Below are 21,796 nucleotides of genomic sequence, written 5' to 3' on the forward strand. Positions count from 1 at the left end.
AAAAGCTTGTAAAGTGACATACATTTTTCAATTGGTGTTTTCTTGATGGCAAATCTTCCTGGTGATGTGGTTGTATCAGCTTAAAAGGAAGTAGTGACGTGGGCCGCCTTTAAATGGCAGGGGACTGTAAGAGACTTGACATCAAACGAGACAAACAGCCATCAGGTTACATCAAAATGGAGTGATATGTGCAGTTATATGCAAATTCTTTTATAACTGAATGCAGCTTATGAGGTTTTCCTCCTATAGACTGTATTGAATTTGACGTCACCATTCAAATATCTGCCCTACAACATGGCGTCTGTGAACGTGTGCGTGCTTGTGCCATAGAAATCAAACCGGGAATGCTGCGTGCTTCTTTGATGCACACGTTTAGACGCACATACAGTTTGCCCTACAAGATGGCGACTTTCATAGCAGCAAAGGGGTTATGCAATATGGTCTATTGAACTTGGGAATTAACTTTGCTCTTGAAGGTGCACTGCAATTTTTCCTCTGGTACAGGGCACTTCTATGTAGAAAATGTCAATTTGTATTGAAACTTTGCAAAGGGCACCATTGCAATCGCTCTGGGTGCTGTAGGTTATTTCGATGCCTGTTCTAATCAAATAAAACAAGTCATACGCCATATTTGAAGTCTGTTGGGTAATAATATGTCAACGTCATTTACCACCGTAGTAGTGTAAACTCTGTTAAGGAAATACTCCTCAGAACACTCAGAGAAATTGCATCCGTCCCTCCCGGTACCATAAAGAGAAATCACTGACAATGTTTCCAAGGCCGGCCGGTCAGAGTCGACTCTACAGGAGGTTGTTCCTTATAATGGCATCTACTGTCTTGGTTGGAAGACCATTAACACTTCTTAGGTCATCAATCTGCATACAAAAATAAAAAATAAAAATTACAAGAGTAAACTCGTGAGCACGTGTGTAAATCTTTGGTGTTGTTCTCTTTTTAGAGCATTGGCTCTTCGTCAGTCTCCTGACGATGTCAAGAGCAAGCTAATCGAAGCGTTGAGATCAATTAAAAACTCACTCCTAGGCAGTGAAGTTATTAATGAGAAGTTCCCTCGATCCACAAAGCGAAAGAAGTGGTCACGACTAATTTCCTACCATCCGCCTAGGTACTGGTTAATAAACTACTCTGCAGCATTAGAATATATTGCAAGACATGTTCTCAGAAGAACATAATCTACCCAGCTAGTAGATACACACAAAGTAATAATAATAGTAATTTGGGGGGGGGGCTAATCATCCTTACTTGCAGCTAAGAGCTGAATTGCAAAGGACGAGGCTACAACGTGTTCGAGAAGCAGGCATGCAAGGGCGCCTCTTGCTGCCAGCCACATCAACCCATTATGACCACGGAGCAAAGCCAAGATCGAAAGTGATTTATTTTTCCTGAGGGAGGAAACCGGATGGTCTGGAAAACCCTCGTGGCACAGCAGAGAATCAACGCACAACTCAACTCATATATGGCCCAGGCCGGGAATCGAACAGGGGTCACCTTGGTGAGAAGCGAGCGCTTTACGCACAAGCCAACCATGCTACCCATTAAGTGCCACCCAAAGTCTTGCTGCAAAGCAAATAAACCTTGATACCTCACCATGTAATGCTTCAAATCTAACACACCCTGGTTGTACCCACAGCAGGTTTACTAGTTATAGTTACTTCTTATATTCCACACAGTGCAAAGCCTAAAAAATCAAGAAACAAGATGACGAATTTAAAGGTGTAGGGACGGAAGGACTTGGTAGTTTTTTGACTGACCTTAGTGAATTCTCCAAACATTTGTCTCCAGCTGTGGATGAGTTGAGCTCTCTTCTCACCCACACTCTGGAGAGACTTTAGTTGCTTGACTGTCCCGGTGTTGAGTAGATGGATTATCTCGGCAGCTGGGGAAATATAAACACGAGGAGGATGATAAAAGGCAACGGACACCTTTTATAATTGTCAAAGACAAGTTATCTCAATTGGTGTATCCCAACATATGCATTAAAAAAAAGAAAATCTGTGACAATTGAAGTGGCAGAGCGGCTGTGGCAGGACGGCTTCGTAGAGATGCTGGTCACCTGTTCCTCTTCGCCACTCACTGGCTTGGTATTTTTTGCCTATTTTGCTTCTTTGTTTCTTTTTGTATCGATTTGTATATTTATATTTTTATGCCAGTGTAAAGTCTAATAAAACTAAAACCAAACGAAGTTGCGAGAAAATAGGCTAACGGAAGAAAAAAACACCATTGATGCACAAATTTGTGTGCTCTCAGATATAAAATAAAGGGCTTCATGACTATATTCTTTATCCCTGATGAAGTTATTACATCAACTAAGTCAACATGGATCAATTTTCCCTATCATATTTTAACCACAAGGCAACGTATACATTTTTATGGAAACTCACCATGTTTAGCTCTTAGTTCTGGGTTTGGTTGTAGATGATGTAAATTCTCCTTCTGACTCCCTTCATAACTGTCTCTACATGCCTTGATCTTCAGGAACTGCACATCTTGACGAGTGTGCTCTTTCTTCAGTGTAGGTTTAGTAGGTTTGGTGATGACAGGGGAAGGTATATTTTCCTGCGACGACACTGAAATATAGCAAGAACGATATCGTTGAGGGATAGTTGGGAGTTTATCTTTTAAAGTGATCCTTGAAAATGCTAATACCGCATTGTACAGTAACGGAACACTTTAAACTTGTATTGTAAAGTTTGCAAACAGAAAGTAGACTTCTCAAACATGAAACGTCGGCACCGTCGGCAATTGCTGTAGGGTGCCGTGGGCTTTTTTGAGGCCTGAATTATTCAGTAAAGAATTGTACAAGGGATCGTTAACTGGTTTCAAGAAACACAGAAGTCAAAAGGCTACCTGTCATTGGTTGGATGATGGCCTTCGGCTTAGAGCAATGACCGGTCTTGTTGGACTTGACGGTGTTCAATAAGTTTTGTTTTCTCGGCTGCACGTGCCCAACTTTGGCACTGTTGACCACCGTGTGATGAAGCTTGGTGTGGTCTCTTTGTAACTAGAAAAATCAGAGGTGTAATCAGATCAGAAATGGAAACAAATAAAAATTAATTTTGAAGATTTAGTTTGAAATGCATGTAAAACTTCCTGGTCTTATTTCATTTGTTACTTCTGGGTGTGAAGCTAAGGACTCGCATAAAAGTGAACTTAATCACCAAATGGGATTTGAGGCAATCGCATGCTGAGGTATCAATAGTTTCGACTATCAAGTTTCAACTAGTCATCGGCAGTCTCCTGACGATGACTTGGGCAAAACTCAATGCACAAAGTGTTCAAGTAAAAATTTACAATTTCCTCACTGTGTGCCGCTTACCAAGGAGAACATGCCTTGGTGCCCTTGCCCTTTCAAAAACAAAGCATACAGGCGGCCGTAATCTTAAACTTGTAAGATATTCTGCGTACCTCGGATAGCTGTTTGCTACTCTCCTTCAATTGCGCCAGTATCTTGTGATTTTGTTGATCATGCGACTGGTTTGAGTGGTCCTGATTGGTTGATGATGATGGGTTGAGATGAGTCAGGATGTTGGTCTCTAGTAACTGAAGGCGTTGTCGCATGCTCTCCTCAAAGTTGTGTTGTCGTTTCAGCAATGGGCTAAACAAAGAAACAAGTATGGCACAATATCTCAGTTTGTCAGCTCAGTGCTTCAAAGGAAAGGTACACGTTTGGTTGTCGCTCTTAAAGGCAGTGGACACTATTGGTAATTACTCAAATAATTATTAGCATAAAACCTCACTTGGTAACAAGTAATGGGGAGAGGTTGATAGTATAAAACATTGTGAGAAACGGCTCCCTCTGAAGTGACGTAGTTTTCGAGAAAGAAGTAATTTTCCACGAATTTGATTTCAAGACCTCAAGTTTAGAGTGTGAGGTCTCAAAATCAAGCATCTGAAAGCACACAACTTCATGTGACAAGGGTGTTTTTTTCTTTCATAGTTATCTCGCAACTCCGACGACCAATCAAGCTCAGATTTTCACAGGTTTGTTATTTTGTGCATATGTTGAGATACACCAAGTGAGGAGACTGGTCTTTGACAATTACCAATAGTGTCCACTGTCTTTAAAATTAATGGCAATACAAACTTACTTTGTAAGAAGTACGAGCTTTAGATAGTATAAAGCATTTTTGAGAATAACTTTATTTCAAAGTACACTCTTGATTTCCAGAGATGTAAAACAAAGAGCCATTCAAACAACTTTATTCCAGGTACTACATCTCTTCGAAACTCCTTGCCTGCTGCATGTTTTCCTCCATCCCACTATCTAGACTGTTTTTAAGAGGAATATCAGTTCTTACCCTCAGAGTTATTTTTCACACTAAATAACTGTTCTTCTTGTATTCCCTTATACCAAGAGTGGCTTTCAGCTTTGTTTAGGGCACACTTGCTGACAAAATTGTAGATAACAAATTCTGACAATTTGGTTGTGGGAGTATTCTTCAACATGATGCAGATTGACTATACCTGAGAAACGGTGCTTTCTCCTGTGGTTTGACGGCTGTAGATCCCACTTTGTCTCCGTTTGACCCTCTCTTAGCTTTCTTTGATGGTGAGCATGAAGAAGGTCGTTGTCCATCAGTGCTGTGTGCTCTTTTCACCGGTACACGTACAACTGGTTTCTCTATAATAAATAGAAAATGTGCCTTTAGAAGTTGCTCCTTTACAATAAATAAATTACTTATAACCTGGGCAAACTTTGATAGACTGCTTAAAAGTGGTAAGAAACAAAAATCGTGAAGATCACAGATTTACATAAAACTTAAACGGTCTAATGATGATGATAGTTAAAACCATCCCTTGAAATATTTCTGTCTGAAATGTCATATTTGATGAGAAATAAATAATCTAGTTTTCGCGTATTGAGTTTATAGCTCAGTGAGCGTTTTATTCATTTTTATTTTGGCATCGATGCAATACAAAATTTGTAATCGGTTTTTCACTATTCTCTCATGATCGATCACATAAAGTGCTTACACTGCCAGCAACTTCTTTTTTAGCAAAAACCAATTCTGTAATGTTCCTTTAAGCACATCAAAAAGCAGCTCAGCACCAACAAAACTTTGCTTACCAGAATAAGGTTACCTACCAAACTACTATGTCACGTGTACCTTCTTTGACTGCTACCCTGCTTAGTTTTGTTAAGCAGAATATTAATTAAGCACAAATATTTGCTTCAGCAGCCCTATAAAACTGGGCACTGCTTTGACAGTTCTGACTCAATTGGTCATCAAAGTTGCAAGAGAATAATCAAAGGGAAAACACCCTTGTTGCACAAGCTTGTGTGCTTTTAGATGCATAATAAAATGCTGCAGGTCTGAATCTTTTAATATTTGAGTGAGAGATTACCTCTTTCTCAAAAACTATTAAAGGAACACGTTGCCTTGGATCGGACGAGTTGGTCACTAAAAAGCGTTTGAAACCGTTTATTATGAAATACATATGGTTAGAAAGATGTTTTAGAGTAGAATATAATGATCCACACAAGTATCACTAAAAATTGCACGGTTTTCTTTTTACGTCACGAACTATCACGGTCGGCCATTTATTGGAGTCAAAATTTTGACTCCCATTAATTGCCAACCGTGTTATTGGACAAGGTAAAAAGAAAACCAGGCAATTTCAAGACATATTTTGACTCCCATAAATGGCCGACCGTGTTATTGGACGAGGTAAAAAGAAAACCACGCGATTTCAAGGCATATTTGTGTAGATCATTGTATTCTACTTTTACAACATCTTTCCAACCATATGCATTTTATAACAAACGGTCACAAAACGCTTTTCAAAGGCCAACTCGACCGATCCAAGGCAACGTGTTCCTTTAAACTTCAGAGGGAGCTGAGGTAAGTTTCTATGCTAACTATTATTTTGAGTAATTATCAATATTGTCCAGTGCCATTAAGCAATATTATCTTCTGTAGCAGCTCTATAAGATAGGGCCCAGGGTACATACCCATTGTCTCTCTTGTGAAGGGTCTGTTCACAATCTGTCTGGATTTGGAAGCAAAGTTGAGGGCAGTGTAAGTCTCCATATAGTTGGTCTCTTCGGGAGCGATGTTTGTGACCATACAGGCATGTGCACTGCCCCCAAGGGAGTCCTGCAAGAGGCGGGTCAGCTTGCTGTCTCTGTATGGAATTCGACCCTAGAGGAAAACAAAAACGGACTTAGTTTGAAACACCTAGTCAATTTAGACCCCTTGCATAACACGAAACGCTATACAGACGCTGAGCTCACATGCACATTTTTAGGCACAAAGAACAGCCACCGGTATATAGTCCAATCCCAAAATGTATCTTGCTGGTTTGTGTTGCCAGATCAAAGACAATCAATAGCATTTCTTGAGTGACTATGCTCTCTCGTGATAACATGTTTATTATGGGTCGTACACGTAGGATTTATGACACTTTATGAGTACATAACAAATATTGTACAAGTATAACCTTGGCACTGACTAAGCTTGGGCGATATCGATTTATTTTAATCACGATATACCGCCGACAATATATTACGATATTCGGTATATTCGTGATTAATTAAATTTGACGTCATCAGTCTTCAAACTCCCAGTGAAAGTTGTAGAAGAGACAGTCCTAGCATAAGAGAGGTGTTCTAATGACCTATTCTTCTGGTTTTATTCCAAACCTATGGGGTGCAAGATGTCTCAGCTAGGAAATACATCGCGATATAGCGATACTTAATCGACAGTGCGATATATCGCAATATATCGCAATATACATCGCGATATATCGATATTTCAATTTAAACCATATCGATCCGATATCAAAATCGTTTCCAAATTAGTATCGCGATATTCGATAATATCGTGATATCGCCCAAGCTTAGCACTGACAGAGTTTAGATAAAGTTGAAGCAACTTACCAAGCCCTGGTTGAGTGCATCCACGACTTTACCTAGTACAAAGAGTGACGTGTTGATGGCACCACTCTCTTTTAACCTATGAGGATATCACAAAAGGAAAACAAAGATGCAAGTTACCAATACAAAATATTAAATATGTGAGACGAATGACACCCTTAAAGCATCTCATTTTATTGAAATGGAAATTTGTGCAATTGCAAGACACTCAACCTCAATTGCTTAGTCCTTAGGATGGGGCATAAAGGCGTTGGTCCTGTGTGTTAAGAATTAACTCTACTGATGAACTTGCAGGTAAAACCATGTATAAAATCTGTTGGAGGAGTGTCGGTTCTGAAAAGACCGCAACGTCGCAACGTTTCAAACAAAAGGCTCTGCGCGTCTTTTTTTTTCTTCCCTGAAGACGAGAAAGAGTGTACCTTCGAAAACGTTGAGACCACAACAGCTGTTTGCTCTTGGGTGTGATTAATTACAATTGTTTGTGTTGTTATTGTTATCTATTAAAATACAAAAACACTCTCTTGATGACATACCTAATACCTTGGTTACCAGTTCTCTTGTTGTTCTCACTACCAGCTAAATCAATCAAGTACGCTTTCCCAATCTGCTTCCTGTATGGAGGCAGATGCTGTTTCTTCACAACCTACAAAAAGAGTGACAAGATAATGTTGTTTAGGAAAGTTCGCATTTTGTCACGGCCTTTCGTGGCTTGGACAGCTTCGTAGAGCCGAGATCCCAAGCGACTGAAAGGCGAGACCGCGCACAAATTGCGTCTCGGCTCACACACATGGTCATCCGCTCCAGTTGCTTTATGCAGCTGTCCAAGCAAAGAAGGTTAGAGAAAACTCAGCTTGTATTAAACATTGAGCTTTCTTTTTTTGATCTAATTTTGGGAGGATCGTTTTAAAGGGGTGTTTGTGATGAATGTAATGATTGATGGAGAAGCACATAAGAGCATTAAGACACAAAGAGAATGAATTAGAGAACGAAACCATTTAAAGATTGCTCTTCTCGTTTTTAAATGCTTTAACAAAACTACACCTCATTATATTACCACTTTACTGTCACATTACACTCCGCCACGATGTCTTTGGTCCACACTTGACATCACTCGCTTGAATGTTCCCCGAGCAAGCAAAAACTCTAGGTCAAAAGGCTTTCAGTGTGGCTGGGCCCATGATTTGGAACAATCTCCCAACTGCCATGAGGGAATCTAATACTCTTTCTGCTTTCCGTAAAGTCCTTAAGACTCACCTTTTTCCAAGTTAATTTCTTTCTAGTTCGCTATGATCTTGATGGAATTGCGCCTTATAAATTTTAATTGTTATGTTTAATATTTTATGTAAGAGCAGCGTGAGTTAAAATTAAGCCCTCATTCATGACTCGATTTTGATCCCCCCCACCCCACCCCACTCCTATAATATGCAGACATGCAACAGTTGGAAATGGTCCTTCCGCCCCATACCTTTTCATTGGATTTGTGTACAGAAACTTCAAAAAAGGTTTTTTTTCTGGGTAAGATGTTGAGAATGAGTTTCACAAAGAAATGAAGTGAGAGAGCATTATTGGATTTTTACTTTGAGTAACAGGATGGAGTGACTTCTGCTTGATCTGCTGTTGAGTTTGGTGGCAGCCGTGGTTCTAGAATAGCAAGATAAAAGAAAGTGTATTAATTAACAACAAAACGGAAGAATAAAGAAGCTTTGCTTGAGAATGATATTGAAGTGTCAAATTGTACAGGGAGTTTACATCCTAGAATGATAATGATGAAAGCTCCGGTATCCGCCACAGATAATGGGTGCTCATGGAGCTGATAATAGTGGCTTCTTGTAATTGCTTCAACATTCAGTATATTCCTGCACGATATGCATCCTATCAAACCAGGAACACCAGGGCAATCCTTTCTCATTTCGATTTTTTGTTTGTGTGCATTACACAATGCACACGGGACCAATGGTTAACGTCCCATTCGAAGGACACAGCAATAATGGTTATTAAGTGTCTTGCTTATAAGGACACAAGTGTCAAGACCAGGACTCGAGGCTTTAAGCCGGGTTCATACTTCCTGCGAATGCGAATGTGAATGCAATACGAATGTTGATGTCACAAATTCGCAACGAAATTCGCACTGAGTTGAGTTGTGCTCAACTCACTTGCGAATATCACTGCGAAAGGAGGGTTGTGACGTCAAATTCACGTCAAATTCGCTTCGCATTTGCATTCGCAGGAAGTATGAACCGGGCTTTACTCTGCTCAACAGAAACACCAGAGCTTGGGTCCGGTGTTCTTACCCACTCAGCCAAACAGCTTGTACATAACATGTGAAAGCTAGGCCTTGACTTTCATCTTTGAGAGGACAAGGCCATTTTCATTTTAATAAAAAAGTCTTTAAGTCTGTGGGAAACTTTTGAAGGGGCACCAAGGCCAAGAGCAGGGCAATAGAGACCATGGCCTTTGTGAAACACCGGAGTGTGGGTTTGAATCCCGGTCAGGATACTTGTGTCCTTGAGCAAGATACTTTACTATAGATAGTTCCCACATGACGTAAATCGGCCATCTTTACGGGCAATTTGGAACACATAGCCATGTGTTTTGCGCGAGAAAGGCGTGCAGCACGCGCAGAATTCACAAAACTCGTTGCCTGATTGGTTAGTAAACAGCGTGGTTGTGTTAATAAACTGAGCGCTTGATGCGCCTGCAAGCTTAAATGCAATTTGCCCGTAAAGATGGCGTCTATTGCAACTTATCTATACTTGCTTCTCTTCGCCCAGGGGTATAAATGGGTACCTGCGAGGGTAGAGGTTGATATTGTGAATGAAAAGCTTTCGGAGCGCCACGGCAGCTCGGGGCTGTATACTCCCTAATGGAAGCTGAGAAAGATTAAATGGATGTTTATTGGCCCAATGACCAGGGGACTAATGTAAAGCGCATTGATACGGTTTATTGTGAAATGGCTATATAAGAAATTTGTTATTATTATTATTATTATTAAACACCAGGCCTGGCAAGCATTGGTCAAATGTGTAAATTTACTAAATTAGTAAGATTAGGCTTATCTATTGAACAATCATCAACCCACCTGTTTTTGCTAGCCGGTACAAACAGTGTGTGAAACTCTTGAAGAGACTTGATCTCTCGCTCGGCAAGGTTTGGAATAAAGATGGTCCGATCACGATCTTCACGGATGGGTAGATCCTGACTTTTGACCTCCAGAAGGTCATACACCTGATTCAAGATTGTAGGTATAATAGTTTCACAAAAGTGTACAAAATGTTCACATATGAAAAAGGGCATTTATGGTAAACTTTTAAAGGCAAGTTTTTGGAACTGTTTGATTAATTTAATCATATAGAAATGTAGCTATGTTCATCAATAAAACAAACATGTGAAAATTTCAAAAGGTAAGCATTTTCAGATTTTGTTGTATTTTTGTTATTTATGATTTTTTTGTGAAGGCCACTTCAAGGTGTGGGCTACAAATGAACCATTTTTTCAGAAATCGATAATTAATTGGTAAATTAACTGTTTTTGCATTTATACCATAGATACTTTTGGTTGATAGGCATTTTGCAACAGCTAATTCAATTTTCTTCAAAATTGTTACGGTTGCAAGGGTTTTGCAGGAATGGTCAGGCTACCGGAAACCTATGATTGTTTTTAGTATTTATTTTAGATTTACCTTTTCCTGGTAAATTTCAAGGTATGAGAAGCTGAAAGTATAAGTCCACTGTGAATTTCTTGGGTCCTTTCTCTGTTTTCCAGTTGCTCTTTGAATACCGTTGACTGCACGTGGGATGAGGCCAGGATTCTCTGCTGTGCCCAACATAGTATGGGTCTTACCTAAAACAAAAGAACAACAAATATGCCTGAGATTATCCAAGCTTTCATTAAAAGTATTTGATTTTTTTTTTAAACGGAGCCTAATTTCATAGAGCTGCTGTAAGACACTGGACACTATCGGTAATTGTCAAAGCCCAGTCTTCTCACTAGGTGTATCTCAACATATTCACAAAATAAAAAGCCTGTGAAAATTTGAGCTCGATTGGTTGTCAAAGTTGCAAGATAACAGTGAAAGAAAAACACCCTTTTCACACGAAGTTGTGTGCTTTCAGATGCTTGATTTTGCGACCTCAAATTCTAAATCTGAGTTCTCGAAATCAAATTCGTGGAAAATTACTTCTTTCTCGAAAACTACGTAATATTTATTTTGAGTAGTGTCCGCTGCCTTTAACGGATGATTGTGTGCTAACTGTGCGAGGTTTCTTTTCATAACGCTGCATACCGTTTGCACTCGAAAAGGCGTGCTTAAAGGCAGTGGACACTATTGGTAATTACTCAAAATAATTATTGGCATAAAACCTTACTTTGTAACGAGTAATGGAGAGCTGTTGATAGTATAAAACATTGTGAGAAACAGCTCCCATGAAGTGACCTAGTTTTGGAGAAAGGAGTAATTTTCCACGAATTTGATTTCAAGACCTCAAGTTTAGAACTTGAGGTCTCAAAATCAACCATCTAAACGCACACAACTTCGTGTGACAAGGGTGTTTTTTTCTTTCATAGTTATCTTGCAACTCCGACGACTGATCGAGCTCAAATTTTTACAGGTTTGTTATTTTATGCATATGTTGAGATACACCAAGTGAGAAGACTGATCTTTGACAATTACCAATAGTGTACACTGTCTTCAACCTTCTAGTGCTAACTATATGAAAATGTATGACAGAACAATGCAAATCCTTTGTGAATGAGCAATCTGGCACCACCAAATTTTCTTGCAAACCTGTGAAAAACGCTTACACTTTTAAAGCAAATTGTTCTGCTATAGTTAGCACACAAATTTGCTTACTATGAAGCAGCGGTATGAAATTGGCCCAGTTAAGATCTACAACTTACATATTAAAAGACAACTCCAAAATTTACTGGGCCCAATTTCATAGAGCTACTAAGCACAAATAAATAGCTTAGCACAACAAATAATGCTTGACTAGAAAAGGTTACCAGCCAAACTAACATGTTGGGTGTACAGTTTGTGACTGGTATCCTGCTCACTTCTGCTAAGCAGCTATATGAAATTGGGCTTAGCTTTGTACCTGCACCAGTCGGCCCGTAAGCAAAAATGCTCACATTCTGTCCGTTCAGTATTTTGTCCATCAAAGGCTCGACACATTTTTTGTAGACATCTTCTTGTTTCGAGGCAGCGTCGAAAAAAGCGTCAAAACTATACTTGATAGTCTGAGTAGAGTTCCTCCAGTTCCAGATTTCCAGAGAGGACTCGTCCAAGCCATTGACGCAGAGCTTCTTATCTTTGTCTTCTTTGTTGACTGGGCGAAGCCGGACGGCAACCTTGATTCTTGTAGCATCTCCAGCGCTTTGGGCACAAGACATCTGTCAAAATAAATCAAAATTTCATTCAATTTAATTAAATTAATGGAAACTGTATCCTGCCACCACTTTTTCACAAGTTTTTAGGTAAATAAGATACTATTTTATTTCATAACATCTACATCTATCCAGCTACTTTTCAAAGCCTATAATGAATGAAAAAGTGGTGGCAGGATACAGAAACTTTTCCAAATTAATGAAATTGAAAACTCCAAAACAAGATCTTTATTTATATCTATAACCATACACAAAATTTGTCATTATCAGCCGTTTCTCCAAATTTGTCATTATCAGTCGTACGACCAATAATGACAAATTTCTGGGAAAAAGGAGTACAGCGCCCCAGTTACTGGAGACAGTGCAGTACCACTACCCCAACGAACTAGCCGGTAACCCACCTTGTTCGGCTGTTATGATGGCTCTCTTTTAACATCGATCTTGCGACTGTGAAAATTCTGACCGATGTTAAAAGAGAGCCATAACACAGCCCAACAAGCATGACAAGGTGGGCTAAACAAGGGGCCTACAAAAAAATACACCATACATAATAAAAAAAACATTTAAAAACAAAGGTTTACAGTTGAAAGCATTTTGGTTTTTGGTAATCATGTTTTTAAAATGTTTGTTGAGCACAAATCAATGGAGGAGTCCAACATGGCTAAGAGTAAGACCAAGCTTAGCTATGAAGTTGGAGCAATTCTTAATTTTGGAAAGAACGACAAGCATCTTGTTGTGTTGTGAAGTTCCTGATCCTCCCACATTCATTCGTGCACAAATTAAGCAGTTTTTATTCAGTCACGTTCGAAGTTGATTGCTGCCATGCTGGTCATGACCGATCATTGCAGCGACCATGAAGTGGATAACTTTCCGTATGGCGCCACCACTTTTTCACTCATTTTTACAAAAAGGGATATGTCAATCAGGTAAATTAGATACTATATTATTTTATTTCGAATGAAAAAGTGGTGGCGCCATACGGAAACTTTTCCATAAAATCAAAATTTACTTTTCCGATAGAGGAGCTGAAACACAACACGTCAACACGTCGCAGTCAAATCTACCACCTAATTTATCAGCTGGAAATTCAACCAATCAGCGTTGAGAATTTCGTGTTCGATTGTTGGTTACTCTTTACTCTTAATCAAGATGGCGGCTTCCTTGAGCTTCGATTGTTTCTTTGCCGTGTTTACTGTTTGCTTTGTGGTCTGAGCATGGAGTAAGGAAGGACATCATTCATATGTACACTTGGTGAGTGTTTGTTGTTGGTAGATAAAGATCTGACTTGTTTCCTAGTCATGCTATTGCTAGTCGTTTTGGTAAACCACACTCGTTTGTTGTTTAGCCCAAATTCCGGACAGTATTAAATAATGGACAACATGATTACCCCCCGCAAAGCAAACGCGCAAAACTTTGTCTTTTTGATTTGAAGAAAGTATCATTTACGTTTACGTAAACCAGATTAAGTTAGATAGTTTTGTCAAGTTGGAATTAGTCTGATTTTCTGACTAAAGTGAAGGGATAGTGACAACTTTGTGTAGATAATTCAAATTCTATCTAACTTTTCTTCGCTCGTGCAAGCGCAAAGTTTCTGGGCTAGCTGTGTAAGTGTAGAATGCCTAGAACGTGGAGTTGTGCACGCACACAAACTAGATATCACAAGCCAAAATTCCCAGCCAACCTGTGAGTGTAAAGTTAGTTATCGCAACTACTGTGAAATACGCTTGACGAAAGCGTAGAATTCCCTGCTTCTGCAAACGCCGATTCTTTGCTCTATAAACAGCGCACAGCCATGAAATTGGGCCCTGGATTACCCACAACCCAAACGCAACACTGCAGCAGAATTAGTTGCGTGATGTAACCCTCCTGCCGACGGCGAAGCAGGAGGGGTTACGATATCGCAACTACAACAGAAAATAAATTACTTAATTTTTTTACTTAATTTTATTGTTAATAAATATTAATTTTTATTTGAGAAAATAGTATTAGCAGTTGCACTTACCTTTTAAATCACCTATTATTATAGTATAAAATGCAAACCAAATTTAATCAGCAATGTTTTGATGCTAGCAGAGCAAGTCTTTTTTGAATGAAGGCAAATAACAACTTTTGTTATTTATTTTTAAAAGTATTGTTTATACAGGGTAGCCCCATCAGTGTAACAACACTGTTCTCCCTGGGGGCCCTGTAGAAAAAGCAAAACACAGAACAAGAGATAAACAAACGCACATGTTAAAGAACAAACCCCACAAAAGCAACAACAGCACTCTATACCACCAGGCACAAAATCAGAGAAAAACAAGGCCACAAAAAGCCAACAAACATGAACAGAAATTTAGTGAAGTGGAAATACATGAACACTTTAGAGAGAGAGATGGACACAAAGCAAGGGGGTAAACAATAAAAAGGGAGACAAAGGGGGGTTTGGTTGGAGAGAAGGGGAGACTTGACCACAAGAAGAAGATAGAAACACAAAGGACAATATCAATGGTGGGAGTAGAGAAAAAAGAATAGTAACTAGTTTAATACTAGTTTAATACCAGGACGTCATCCAAGTATGTGTTTTTGTTTTACTTTCATGTTTTCCTTTTTTTTTTAGGTTTTGAGTAAAACCTGTCAAAATGATGGCCACCGAGGAAAAACCAGCCGAGGTTCCTGTTACGGAGCAAGCAATCAGTTCAGAGTCCAAACAAGAGGAGGTCGATGCAGATACCTCTACACAAATGGAAACAGAAGTTGCTCCAACAAACGAAGAACCAGAACCTGAGGTGAAAATGGACACGGATGAAACACAGTTAGAAGACTCAAGCAATGTCAATGCAGAGGTAGTTGAACCTATGGAAACTAAACCAGCAGAACCCATAGCAGAACCTATAGCCGAAACTGAACCCAAAACCAGAGAGAAAGAAGTGGAGGACGTCGAACCAGCTAAGAAAGAGGAGGAGGTAGTTAAGAAAGATGATGAAGAAGTAAAAGTTAGTGATGAGAAAGATGTTAAAGAAGGAGCTGTAGAGGAAACACCCAAAGAACTCGTGGAGGAAAAGGAAATTGTTGTCGAGGATAAGGTTGATCCCGTCGTCGCCCCAAACTCATGTGAACAGGTGAACGAGCAAGTACTTTGTAAAGAAGAGTCTACAGAAATAATTGAAGACTGGGATGTTTTAGGAACAGACGATGAGGAAGGAGAGATCGCTCAGGATAAGAAGCGATCTGGAGTGTGGATGCCCGACGCCAACATCATCATCGACCTCTACCAGAAGCTCGACAAGGAAGGGGTTCTCGAGCTGCAGTGGAAGTGCCCGGGGAGACGTCAACCTGAGAAGGAGAAAACGGAGAATGAGGAGACGGAGAAGATGGAGGAAGAGATCGAGACGAAGGAAACTGAAGAAAAGAAAGAGTAAGTTTGTTTGTCCCCATAATGAAATTACTGTCTCGATATAAGAGAAGGAAGGTAGTAGTAACTACTTAGGGGACAAGCCAAGTACACACTTATATACAAGAAAGTAACGGGTGAATGAATTCAAGAACAAAAGGTGGATTCAGTGATTAAAGAGCATCTACTCCTGGTAGTGGGCAAGAAAACACAACCCTTTTAAGTCCTTTTTCGATACAGTTTAGGTTTATATTTGGTTTGTATCTACTTGCTAGGTAGACAATCTTCATGCTTTATATTCTACTACTGCAGAGTAGATTTTCTGGAATTCTGGAGACATCTCAGTTCTGAAAAGAACTGTCCTGCATTTGAACTACTATCTGGCAGAAGGTAGAAAATCGGCTGGGACTACTACACGTCCTTCCGTTACCGACCTTATTAATATTCATATTTTATAAACTAAAAGTTGTTTAGCCAAAAAGAGGAGGCCATTTTGAAGGCAGTCATTAATAAAAGAAACTGTGACATTTGCTTGATGAAACTAATTAAACTGTTAATGGTATCCATGATTTAAATGAGTTGTTTAATGAGTCAAAACGTCCTTCCGTTACCGCGGAATTGCCCTATAGCACAATTCAGTACTGCAAGTACTCTCAACGTGCTTTACAATACAAATAAACAAATTTATACAAGAGAAAGCAACAAATAAATATATGAAGTTTAATATAAACTTCAATACCCCACAGTGAGTTCTTAATTGGCATCAATGTTTCCCACATGTACTAGCCTGCTCTAGTCACCAAGTTGTCAAGTTTTGTAATCTTTGATCTTCTCTGTGGGTGGTTGTCAGAAGAATCCTTGTTTGACAAATTTTAACTTGCTTTTTTTTTTTTTTTACAGGGAAGAGGAACCCACAGAGTTTGATTTTGACATTGATACTCCATCCATTACAAGCATGACTCCAAGACGGACACCAGGTAAGTCTATTGTACATTAGTATTAGTGTTATCCATTCAGTCTACCACAGTTAAAGGAACAAGTTGCCTTGGAACGAACGAGTTGGTCAAAACAAAAGCGTTTGTAACCGTTTTTTATATAATGCATATGGTTGGAAAGATGTTTTAAAAGTAGAATACAATGATCCACACAAGTTTGCCTCGAAATTGCGTGGTTTTTCTTCTACTGTGCGAACTAACACGGTCAGCCATTTATGGGAGTCAAAATTTTGACCCCCATAAATGGCCGACGTGTTAGTCGACGAGGTAAAAGGAAAACCACGCAATTTCGAGGCATGTTTGTGTGGATCATTGTATTCTACTTTTACAACATCTTTCTACCCATATGCATTTTATAAAAAAAGGTTACAATTGCTTTTCAAAGACCAACTCGACCGATCCAAGGCAACGTGTTCCTTTAAGGGCACTGGAAACCTTTGATAATTGTCAAAGACCAGTATTCTCACTTGGTGTAATCACAACATATGCATAACATAACAACTCTGTGAAAATTTGGACTCGATTGGTCATCGAAGTTGCAAGGGAATATTGAAAGAAAAGACATTCTTGTTGCACAAATTTGTGTGCTTTCGCTTCAGGCCTGAAGTCTTTTATTATTTGAGCGAGAAATTACCTCTTTCTCAAAAAACTATGTTACTTCAGAGGGAACCGTTTCTCACAATGTTTTATACTTTGCTCATTACCAAGTAAGTTTTTATGCTAACAATTGTTTTTAGTAATTACCAATAGTGCCCAGTGCATTAAAAGCTCAACATTTGCATTAGGTCCCAATATATGGCGCTGCTTACCACAAACTTTTGGGTTTGTGACCTACAGAATTATGCTGTATGGACTGCCATAGACAACTTTGAACATTTTTGGAACACGCTTGTCGGCCATGGAATGAGCATGTTGGTCTAGTTAGTGACAAAGTTTGGTCATTTACTAGACCAGCATGTACCTCATCTTAAGGCTAACGTACACGTTCCCAGTATTTGCAAAGTTGTCCTACCCTGTGTCAGTAGAGATGTTAGCGCCCTCTTGTGACTATTTCTGTTTGTTGTTGACTCGGCCATTTTATACCCGAGTTGAATTTAGTTGAGGAGTTAGTTTGATCGCGAGCTAGACCAGCATGCTCCTTATTCTCTGGCTAACATGCACATTCCCAGTACTTGTAATGTTGCCTTACCCTGTGTCATTAGAGCTGTAGAGCCCTCTTGTGACTATAATAACAAATAAAATGAAGAAAAGAATCTATTTGTTTACTTGTTTATCATGACATGAAATTGGGCAACCTACGCCCCCTTTACAGGGTAAAAAATGCGGCAAATTCCTAAATGTCAAAACAAAGTACTTTATTTTCATGTCTTTCTTTCAGGCAGCGGTCATGCCCAAGGAAGTGGCAAGAAGCGAGTAGCCAGAATGGACAAGATCTTCAACGATATGATGAGACACAAGAGGATTGATGAGGAACTGCAGAGGTTTGGAGAAGACGATGATGAACCAAATAAAACAGACACAACACCACAGAGGGCCATTGGCAAGTTTAGAATCAGAAAAGATTTCTGATCTTATGTACCTCAGGGATGCCGTAGCCGAGCGGTTTACTGTGGTGGACTCAAGTTCTCAGGCCTGATACTGCAAAGGTTTGGAGAAGACTCTGATGAACCAAATAAAATAGACACAGCACCACAGAGAGCCATCGGCAAGTTTAGAATCAGAAAAGATTTCTGATCTACATTTCTCAGGGATGCCGTGGCTGAGCGGTTTAGCGTGGTGGACTTAAGTTCTCAGGCCTGATACTGCAAAGGTTTGGAGAAGACTCTTGTGACCCAAATAAAACAGACACAACACCACAGAGAGCCATCGGCAAGTTTAGAATCAGAAAAGATTTCTGATCTACATATCTCAGGTGGTGTCGTGGCCAAGCGGTTTAGGGTGGGGGGACTTGAGTTCTCAGGCCTGATACTGCAGAGGTGGTTTGGAAAAGACTCTTGTGAACCAAATAAAAAAGACACAACACCAAAGAGAGCCATCGGCAAGTTTAGAATCAGAAAAGATTTCTGATCTACGGTTCTCAGGGGTGTCGTGGCCGAGCGTTGTATGACGATGGACTCAAGTTCTCAGGCCTGATATTTCTCAGAGGCAACAAGGGCCTCCATGCCCCCTGGTCAATGCGTAGGCCCCAGTTCTGTAATTTACAGAATGTGGGTTAGAAACCTGGCCTGGTAAGTCGCGACACTTGTGGCCATGAGCAAGGCTTTTTACCATGAATGCTTCTCTCTACCCTGGAGTACCGACAGGAGTCGAACTGGCATCTACGCGATGGACTGGCATCATGTTCAGGTCGGATACAAAATTTCTCAGTCATTCAATGCCAAGGTAACCGGATATAAACCCGGCCTGATGAACCATACTGGCTTCCGACAGACTTTACTTTCTTAGTTAAAGGAGAAAAATAACACAGTTTGACAAATTCTTTCAATTTGTGACATGATGGATCTTAGTGAGGTAAACCATCTGAGGAAGTGACCAGGGATAGATTTCACAAAGATTTAAGAATAGATTTATCTCAAGTAAGGGCCTGTGAAAGGATTAGGGTACTTTTTGTAGGACACAAAACACAATGTCCACAGTTTTCAAATAAACTTATACACAGTTTGAAGATAATGATGGTAGAAAGCTTCACTTAAAATGTTACTGGATGAGGTGCTGTAGTTTTTGAAAAGTTAGTAAACAAGTCACAAAAAGATAATTTTCGTCTAACTGCATGTAAAAAATGTAATAACCAGTTGTGATAAAATACCATAACTGGTAAATACGTTTTACATGCAAATACTGAGACAAAAATAATTTTCGCGACCATGTTTTACTCATTTCTCAAAAACTACAAAACCTCAGCGAGTAATATTTTAAGGAAAGCTTTCTACTATCATTATCTTCAAACGGTGTAATTTTAATGTAAATCCAAAAAATAGGTAATGGCCTGACGTTTCGACCCTAGCAGAGTCTTTCTCGAAGGCTATTGACAACACAACAAACATGAACAGGTAACTAGGTGAAACATAAGCAGTGAAGTGGAAATACATGAATGGGGCTAGAAAGCATATTTAATGTAAATCTGTAGACATTGTGTTTTGTGTTACAAAAAGTACCAGCAGCCGATTTCACAAAACGCTAGGATCAATCCTATCTCGAGTTAGGACGAGTAACTCTTCCTAACTTAGGATTAATCTTAAGGTCTGCCTGCTACAGTGCAGGGTTGGGACTCGTCTTAAGTCCTAAGATTAATTTTAAGTTAGGAAGAGTTGGGTGAAATCGACGGCAGACCCTCTTAGTTAGGGCTAGCCTTATGTTTCTAATAACTCCTTGGACTATCTTTGTGTGATCAACCCCACGCCCAATTTCATAGGGTGCTTCAACTGACAAATATCACTTAACAGGATTTTCATATTAAGCATTTTTAGTTTGTATTTAACTTAAATTTGTGCTTAATCAGCTCTATGAAATTTAGCCCTGGTTAGTGGGACTGGTACACTCAAAATGACGCTCTCTATGGTAACAAGTATTTCTATTTCCCAGAGCTTGGGACAATGGTTAAAGATGCTATGTCAGATTTTTGGCCCCAAACAAGGTTATTTCAAAGAGTATCACCCACTCTAAGGACAAAAAGTTTAACTTTTACTTTCAATGGTCAGGAACCATGACAAAAATTTAAAATGTTTCTTATAAAACACATAAGAATTGGTCACGTGATGTATTGTCGGGATCCCGACAAAAACTTTATAATAAAAAAAATTGAGCAGTTTATTTCACTGCTACTCATAATTGACAGACTTTTTCGAGCAATGGCTCAAATGAAAGCTTGTAACTTTCTCGACCCCCATCAAAATACCTATAGAGTTTTAAATCAAAATGTTTGGGTCAAATCGGCCAAAAATCTGACGTAATAGCATCTTTAAAGCAGATTGGAACAAGTATTGGATTTTAATACAAATTTTAAAAAACTTTAATGAACAAATACTCAAAGCTGCAGATGATATTTTCTAACTTATTGACATTTTCAAAAGAAAAACAAAATAAAATTTTTTCTTAATAACAGCTTTTCAATTTATATATTTCTACTAAATATTCAAAACAATGTTGACTTTAATAGTCAAGAAAATATGTTGTCCACAGCTTTGGACAATGGCTATACATGTACATGTTCTTGTAGCATAATAGGATAACTATGGGGGTTAATTCGCTTTGTAAAAAGTATTAACCCTTACTCCCTAGGCCCATGCAACCGAATCCCCCAATATCCTGTACCGTATGGTAAGTCAACACAAAAATATGGTGACCTGGATAATAAAGGTATGCCTAGTCTTTGCCTATATAGTCTTGGCCCAAGACATAAGTGCTCGATATTGGATAGTGTACTACGTTCTGTTGTAAATTTCTAAAGCGCGCCCTCTTTTAGTATGATTTAGCTAACTTGACTGGCGAGCTTGAGTCTAGTCTAGCGAGCAACCAGTCAAGTTAGTTAAATCATACAATAAGAGGGCGCACTTTAGCGATTTACTTAAAGTAGGACACTATCCAATATCGAGCACTTACGTCTTGGGCCAAGATTAAGGTATGCCTGGCCCCATGATAAGCAATATTGTCATTTAGGCCTATTTTCAACCCTCTGCATGAGACCCTCTGCATGAGGCTCCGCCCACTACGCACGTGTGAGCAAGAACACGTGAGCCTCTCCAATGCCTTTCTGCACAACTCTGCCACGCGCGCCAAGCATACGCGCACGCATGTCGGACCTTATTTGTCGGACCTTTGTTGCGTTGTGATTGGTCAATACGCAATGGGGCAGAGCTTAATGGATCGGCGGTCTATGGACAACTTCTTGAAGAGGATTTTGGAGGGTTGTCTACATTTTCAGAGTTATTATTTCCAGGCTTTCTGACATTGTCAAAAGATAAAGAAAACAAATCCTAAATTGTTAATTGACTGCTCTTTTATATGCATCATTTTTTAATGACTCCTCACCAAATGATGCTCTCTTGTGGTAAAGAACATTGTTTTATTTCAACTTTGAAGTTTAATAAAAATAAGTGTACATATTTTTAACGGAACATATTGAATTTGTTATTCTTCTTCAATGCCTCAAAC

General features: G+C 39.3%; 2 protein-coding genes across 3 annotated transcripts in view; one reads left to right on the plus strand and one right to left on the minus strand.

The window, feature by feature from the left end:
• Positions 1-742: 742 nt before the first annotated feature.
• LOC139938472 (kinesin-like protein KIF22) lies at positions 743-13,331 on the minus strand. Its single transcript, XM_071934022.1, has 14 exons — positions 13,287-13,331; positions 11,989-12,283; positions 10,575-10,735; positions 9,975-10,120; positions 8,473-8,536; positions 7,429-7,538; positions 6,899-6,974; positions 5,972-6,161; positions 4,483-4,639; positions 3,424-3,613; positions 2,866-3,019; positions 2,400-2,585; positions 1,770-1,894; positions 743-875 (listed from the first exon to the last, which is right to left on the minus strand). The coding sequence occupies exons 2-14, from the start codon at positions 12,281-12,283 to the stop codon at positions 801-803; spliced, it is 1,929 nt and encodes a 642-aa protein (XP_071790123.1). The 5' UTR covers positions 13,287-13,331; the 3' UTR covers positions 743-800.
• An 88-nt stretch (positions 13,332-13,419) lies between these two features.
• The window catches only part of LOC139938154 (uncharacterized), a 313,018-nt gene continuing 304,641 nt past the window's right edge, over positions 13,420-21,796 (plus strand). Inside the window, exons 1-4 of one of the 2 annotated variants that reach the window (XR_011786116.1) lie at positions 13,420-13,528; positions 14,877-15,674; positions 16,551-16,627; positions 18,024-18,799. Coding sequence is in view for 1 of the 2 variants with exons in the window: in XM_071933537.1 (XP_071789638.1) it covers positions 14,899-15,674; positions 16,551-16,627; positions 18,024-18,214 (1,044 nt within the window). In the remaining variant the exon portion in view is untranslated. Of the gene's footprint in view, positions 13,529-14,876; positions 15,675-16,550; positions 16,628-18,023; positions 21,760-21,796 lie in introns of those variants that run through there. The other variant, XM_071933537.1, reaches the window with a different exon arrangement.

The sequence above is a fragment of the Asterias amurensis genome, chromosome 6 (genome assembly GCF_032118995.1).
Source record: "Asterias amurensis chromosome 6, ASM3211899v1".
Lineage (NCBI taxonomy): Eukaryota > Metazoa > Echinodermata > Asteroidea > Forcipulatida > Asteriidae > Asterias > Asterias amurensis.

Coding starts and splice junctions, on each gene's coding strand:
- LOC139938472 (XM_071934022.1), bottom strand. CDS start 12,283: ATGTCTTGTGCCCAAAGCGCTGGAGATGCTACAAGAATCAAGGTTGCC. Junction 6,162..6,898: donor ATGCACTCAACCAGGGCTTG/GTAAGTTGCTTC, acceptor GTTTTCCTCTAG/GGTCGAATTCCATACAGAGA. Junction 2,586..2,865: donor CATCATCCAACCAATGACAG/GTAGCCTTTTGA, acceptor GCTATATTTCAG/TGTCGTCGCAGGAAAATATA.